The sequence below is a fragment of the Cyclopterus lumpus genome, chromosome 24, assembly GCF_009769545.1.
Source record: "Cyclopterus lumpus isolate fCycLum1 chromosome 24, fCycLum1.pri, whole genome shotgun sequence".
NCBI lineage: Eukaryota > Metazoa > Chordata > Actinopteri > Perciformes > Cyclopteridae > Cyclopterus > Cyclopterus lumpus.
In genome coordinates this window covers 21,373,124-21,379,919 of record NC_046989.1, presented here as the reverse complement: position 1 = coordinate 21,379,919, position 6,796 = coordinate 21,373,124, and the positions used below count along the sequence as shown (strand labels likewise).

The following is a 6,796-nucleotide window of genomic DNA, read 5'->3' as shown; positions in this document are numbered from 1 at the left end:
AAATCTAAAATGGCTGCCGTCTACCTGGAGGGTTTTATTCATATATATATGTACTACATGTGCCAAGGCCAGATAAGAATATCTGTTACATTACCAAAACAAAGACACTCAAGGTCAGCAGCTACGACAGATACCAATCTCCCACTGACCTCTGTGTGGACAGATCTCAGCTGGTGGCGTGCAATAGAGGCCCACGACGTGAGCCGATGTGGCTGATTGCAGACCAGTCAATATCTTCTTAAGGGACTGACCGGTCCTTACGGGGCCGTCATTGAGGGGACACTGCTGTCCTGGTTCTTTGTGGTACCGCTGAGAAAGTGAACGGCTCTCACAGAAGGCAGCTTAACAGCATCTAGGGGAGATTAGAATGGTCATGTTGGACCAAGTGAGAAATATGTTTGGATGAGAGAAGAAGATTCAAGTGGAAAATCAATCACTGGTAGTCAAAACTTAACATCAGTGAGCAAATGAGACACAAATGTAGATAGGAATCACACTTTACCACAAACACATGTCCTGGAAAAGGAGGGCTGAAATGTCAATAATAGGAACCTTATCTTTCATCAACCAAACATTGGCCTACTTAGAAGGGAGGAGTTTTTGGCAAGCTGCAGTGAACTTCACATTATGTAAAAGCCATGTCATGTATGTATAGCAAGAAGGCATGAAATGTTAGAAACACACGGGAAAGAAGTGCAAATCTTAAACAATGTACTTCCCAAAATGAACTGTGTATGCACGGCACTGTATTGTATGTATGCATGTATTTACTTTTATGTATGAAGTCAGCGTTCTTTATTTCTTTCAGCTTTTTTTTTTGCCACGCTGTAGTGACTTATGTTTGTTGTTTCAATGCATATTCTGCAAAAGAACAACATGAGTCACATCTGTTCCAAAACAAAAGCCAGAGGATATTTCATGTGTAAAATAACTGTAAATTACTCTTTTCTATATTTTCTAAGGAAAACAAATATACTATAGAAAGATTTTTAATGACAGAATTTTCTTAAAAAAAAGTATAAAAATGGAAAACAAGTTGAACACAGTAGGCCAGTAATAAACAGTGGAATGTTACCAGTATACTAGATCTTATTCCTTGCACACACTGCAGTGTCAATGTTTTATATATGGGAAACGGTGGACGCTATTTTATTGTTTGTTTGTGTGTTTTGACTCCTTTATGTTCTTGGTCCTAACATTTAAAGAAGTCGCCCACTACTCAACAGCCCTTTTTGAACATAAAATCACTTTTCACGAAAGAGTTGGTCATAAATGTACAGAATGTATCAGTTTGCTATACAGCTGGTCAAGCTTAACTGCAAATATTTCAATATTTAGCATTACCCGTAACAACTCTGGTCCATCATTCCTAAATATAATTGTTGTCCTCTAGAAAGCTGTTGTATTTAAATAGCGTTATTATAAATGAATAGCACATTATTCTAAGACAACACTTAGTCTAAGCAAAGGGTTATATACACACAACATGTGATATCCGATATTTAAACACATATTTATAGTGTCTTCAGGTCTTCTTTTGGATCTATTAGCAAAAAGGAAAAATATCCATAAATGTTTTTTTTAGTGAACAATCACCTGAAACTGAGAATCGTATGAATTATAGTACGGATAGCCACAGAGCGAGGCAAACTGCATTACCATGGTTTTGCACTTGGTAGCATCTTCCGTCTGGAAAGGGAGTGTGTGCAGATGGGTACTGCAGTTTGCCACCACACCACTAGATGCCACCAAATCCTACACACTGTCCTTTTAAACTTATTCTAAATTGTTCTTATTGTCAACAAATCCCCTGAAAGGTTCCCATTGGTTACACAGTAGTAGTCAAGAAAGGTTATGCACACATGGGTGCGTTTGAAGGACTATTTTCAGCAGCACATTCATTATATATTTAGCAACTCATCGTAAAATACAAAACATTGCCAGACATATTTTTTAAAAGGTAAACTGGCCTGGTGTGCTTTATGACTAAATTGATAAGATGCCATAAACTCTTGAAATTGAAATGCTTTCTGCTCGAGAAAGCTAAGCTATGTATGTATGAGTTTATGTTTCTGTGTATATAGTTTGACTCTGACACAATTGTAGTAACATGTGGTTGTTTGAGTCGCATTTATTCACTTGCTTTATCATCATTTAAAAAACTAACTAATTATATATGTGATACTATGATATTACAGCTGAAATATTGATATAGCATCAAATGGGATGTTAGGTGAGGTTGCCTCAGAATCGATTTTTCACTAAAATAATGAGTACAATGCATGATCATCAAAAGCAGAAACAGAAACAAAGTAGGAATAAATGTGCTAAAATCTTTGGTGGTATATTGAAAGTAAATGTTTGGGCAGGTAGATGGGGTGTACTGTCCTTTGACCATGCACCAGCACATATTCAGTTTGTACAGGCAGGGATTGCACAATGCAGGGCAATAAAAATATGCAATCACCACTTTGCTTGTTGAATAATCTACATTGCAACCACAGCCACAGAGGAAAAAATGCTGTTTTATTGCAACTCATCTATCTTGTATGCCAACTAACTAAGCCATAAAAAAGGGCTCTAGTGGCCCCCATTCATCAAAGTTGTTATATATTGTCATCGACAGTAATTCAACATTGTTCATGAGGTGTCAACATTGTGCAGAAAAGCTATCTATCTTAGCAATACTAAGCATTGATGACAACATTGACTAAACGATGGTTTTGTATTTCTACTTGAATTACTTGGATACAATACATGAGTATAATGTGTCCATGTGACTCTGGTAAGACTACACAAGAAGTGTTGCTCTTATTGTTCAATGTATTTGGAGGAGTCTGGTCATTTCAACTCTGAGCCTTAAATACTGTATAGCGCTCATTTTAAGAAGGCACGTGTGCTACGTATGGGAAGTCCAGTCCTTTTGGTCCACTCTCACCCAAACCACAAAATACTCAGCAACAATTGCTGCTTAAGGAAGTGAAGTTAGACAAATGCTTGCATATGGTGACCAAGTCCTGTTCTATTTCATCCTTCCTGAAGCACTGGAAGATATCCAGTGCTTCAGCATATCTTCTCGCAGGTCGAGTTTTAATAACAACAAAGTCACGTGTGACCTCGGGTGACCCCCGGCCAGGTATAAGTTCCGGTGTCATCCCGAGATCAGTCCTTTTTCATCTTTCGCAGTCTAACTATTATGTTAGCATCAGCTAAGCTGAAATTGTACAAATAAATAATTAAATAAATAAATTCTGAAGCTCGTCGCGTGTAGCCTTGTGACCACTGGTCGGAGTTGCGGGTCTCTCGCCCTCCAAAGGCTGCGACAAGCTGTCCCTCTTAGGGGGAGACGGTGCGTTGTTTCTACGGCGGACCATCGAGTCGGACCGGAGGACGCACAGGTCCATCTTCGGTCTTCACCAGGTTGGCACCTTTACACCGTGAAGAAGCAAACGGGTGAGATCGTTTAACATTGTTTTTCCACGGGTTTCCACGGTTGGCAGAGCGCTCTTGCTGATTGAGTGGAGCGCTAACGGGAGCGGGTCCGCTCGGTGTGGCTAGATTGCTACACCGGCGCGACCGGCTTGCGGATAGCGTGTGTCCGTCGTGTATAGCTAGCATAGTGTCTCCACTGATACCACGCTAATTCCGACAGCTACCAGGCTAGCGAAGAGGGCGTCCTCGCTAGACACACTGTTTCTGACCTGTTTTCACAGGACCTGGTTTGTACAGTTGCCGAGTGCTCTCGCTTAGGCTTACTGCCGGTACACGAGTAGTCATGGCTACCGTACTAGTGGAGAGAGAGCCTTTGCTCCCCCCTCACTAGACTGAGCGTTTCAGATCTGCTCCACAGAACCCGGTCCACAGTAGCCGAGTGCTCTCGCTTAGGCTTACTGCTAGGACATGATTAATCACAGCTACCGTACTAGTGAAGAGAGTGTACTCGCTCCCCTCTCACTAGACGGACTGTTTCCGACCTGTTCCACAGGACCCGGTCCACAGTAGCCGAGTGCTCTCGCTTAGGCCTACTGATAGGATTCGAGTAATCACGGCTGCCAGACTCCTCCTCTAAAGCAGTCAGCAGAGCGACCCTGCTTAGACTGACTTAAGAGGCCACACATATTAAGGAAGCAGGGTCCCTCCAGAGTCGGTGCTATGTTTAACTCTGCCGGCTGTGGGACCTGTATGGCCCCTCTCCAGCCTGAGGATGGCCATGACCTTTGCCCCTCTTGCCTTGGCCTCGAGCACTTGAGGGAGGGCCTCTCGGATAACCCGTGCATGAACTGCGGCATTATGCCGTACGCGGTTCGGGCCACTAGACTGGCCCAGGTGGAACACCTGAGCGGTGAGGTTGACCTCCCCCCGTCAGGGCAGCCAGACCCAACCCTCAGATGAAGTCCCTTCTCCTGACCCTCCACTCTAGTGCAGGCAGGACTGAGGCATCAGATCCACCCGTGGCTGAGGAAAGGAGATCTCGGGGCCGGCAGTCGGTTATTTCTCCCAGCAGCATATCAGCTACTGGGCAGCTCATGCTCCAGACCCTTGGGTGGTTTCCACCTTAACCCAGGGTTACAAGCTTCAATTCCGACGCCGGCCTCCAGCCTTCAGCCGGGTCAAGGTGACCACCATCGCCGACCCGGCAAAAGCCCTATCCGTGCTCCTGGCCAAGGGCGCAATCGAGGTGGTGGACCCCCTGGCACAGCCCACTCAACAATATGCTCAGCACAGCAGAGCTCCTTCGTGGCATCTCCAGAGGAGACTGGTTCACGTCTGTCCACTTGAAGGATGCCTATTTTCATGTTCCTATTGTGCCTCATCACAGACAGTTCCTTCATTTCGCCTTCCAAGGCTGTTACTTTCAGTTGAGGGTGCTTCCATTCGGACTCTCCCTCTCCCCACGGGTATTCACAAGGTGTGTTGCTGCCGCCCTTTGCCCCCTGCAGTTATAGGTTGTAAAGATACTGCCATACTTGGACAATTGGCTGATCTGTGCGCCATCCCGGTTACAGGCTATGCAAGACACCGCTCGCCTTCTCTCTCATGTGGCCCGGTGGGGCCTCAGAGTGAACAGGGAGAAGTGCTCTCTGAGCCCTTCTCAGGGCATAACCTTCATCGATGTAGCTCTGGATTCAGCCACTATGATGGCCTGTCCGTCGTGCCAGCGTGTGGACGACATCCTCCTCAATCTTTCCCTCTTCCGAGGGGGCAGGCGGTTGCCCTACATCCTCTTTCTTCGCAAATTGACAGCTGCCTCAGCTGTCGTTCCCCTGGGCTTGCTGTCACTGCGCCCCTTGCAGAGATGGCTGAACAGCCTTTGTTTGGATGCCAGGTGCCACAGGCACAGGAGGGTAGAGGTGTCACAGCAGTGCCTTCTGGCTCTATCACCATGGAGGAAGAGGGCATACCTATCGGGGGGCGTCCCCATGGTCCTATCCCGGCGGGAAGTCATCACAACAGATGCCTGCCTCTCAGGCTGGGGTGCGGTATGGCAGAACAGGACTGCTCGGGGTCAGTGGTCCACTCGGGACCGCATCGAGCATATCAATGTCCTGGAGCTACGTGCCGTGCACCTAGCGCTCAAACATTTCCTGCCGTACCTAGCAGGAAAACATGTACTTGTTCTGTCGGACAACACCCCGACCGTATTTCACATAAACCACCAGGTCTGCAAAGCTGCTACGGGCGGCGCGTGCCCTCCTGACCTGGGCGGCCCCTCGCCTGACCAGCCTTCGGGCGATGCATCTACCAGGGGAACAGAACCAGGTCGCAGATTCCCTCTCCCGTTTCAAGCCCCCATCGGGGGAGTGGCAGCTTCATCCAGAGGTGGTGTACAGCATCTGGGGTCTCTTTGGCAGGGCAAAGGTGGATCTCTTTGCCTCAGAGAGGTCAACCCACTGCCCCCACTGGGTCTCCTTGATGGAGAGGACCAGTCCTCTAGGTCAAGATGCCCTGGCCCACACATGGCCAGAGGGCCTTCTTTATGCTTTCCCTCCATTTCCCCTGATCTTGCCAACGCTTCTCAGGGTCCTTCAACAGGGCCACAGTCTTTTGCTGGTGGCCCCGTTGTGGCCAGCCAGGACTTGGTTTCCCCTGTTGCGCAGACTCTGCCGCGGGACGCCATGGCGCCTCCCCGACAGGAGGGACCTCCTATCGCAGCTAGAGGGTCGGATCTGGCATCCCGACCCCAGCAGCCTTTGTCTGTGGGTCTGGCCGTTGCAGGGCCCGATTGGCTGCTGAGCGGCTGCACAGAACTAGTCAGGAAGACTATTCTAAACGCCAGAGCGCCATCTACCCGTCTACAGTACGAATGTAGATGGAGGCTGTGGTGTGTGGGTCACAACAAACAGCGCCTGTCCCACTGGATAGTGGAGGCCATTGCCTGTGCATACAACGCGAATGGCCGTGCTCTGCCATCCGGAGTGAGGGGCCATTCTACCAGGAGTGTTTCCAGGTCATGGGCAACCCTGAGAGGTGTGCCAGTGGAGGATATATGTGCTGCAGCCTCATGGGCATCGCATCTGACAATCCCTACATACAGATTGTTGTATTTTCTTCTTCCATACGGCCCCTAGTGTTCTCCTTCCTTCTACAACCGACTTGTGTGAACAGATGTCGTTTTCACATGTAAAGAGCATTAAAAAGAAAATCTGGCTCTCGTATGGATGTTGTGTCTGGCGACTACAAAACTGGTGTAGCTGTAAGGTCGCTGGCTTGTAGTCTGGAAAGATAACTTCCAAATCTCTACAATAAATAACCTTCTGTCATCTAACCGAAATAGAAAAGAGAACTTCTCATACAC

At 47.3% G+C, this 6,796-nt stretch overlaps 1 protein-coding gene across 1 annotated transcript; it reads left to right on the top strand.

The window, feature by feature from the left end:
* Positions 1-4,290: 4,290 nt before the first annotated feature.
* LOC117727848 lies at positions 4,291-6,234 on the top strand. The gene is given in 5 exon segments (XM_034528357.1): positions 4,291-4,342; positions 4,421-4,483; positions 4,599-4,765; positions 5,007-5,653; positions 5,655-6,234. Coding segments are annotated over 5 exon segments (1,509 nt in total).
* Positions 6,235-6,796: the final 562 nt, after the last annotated feature.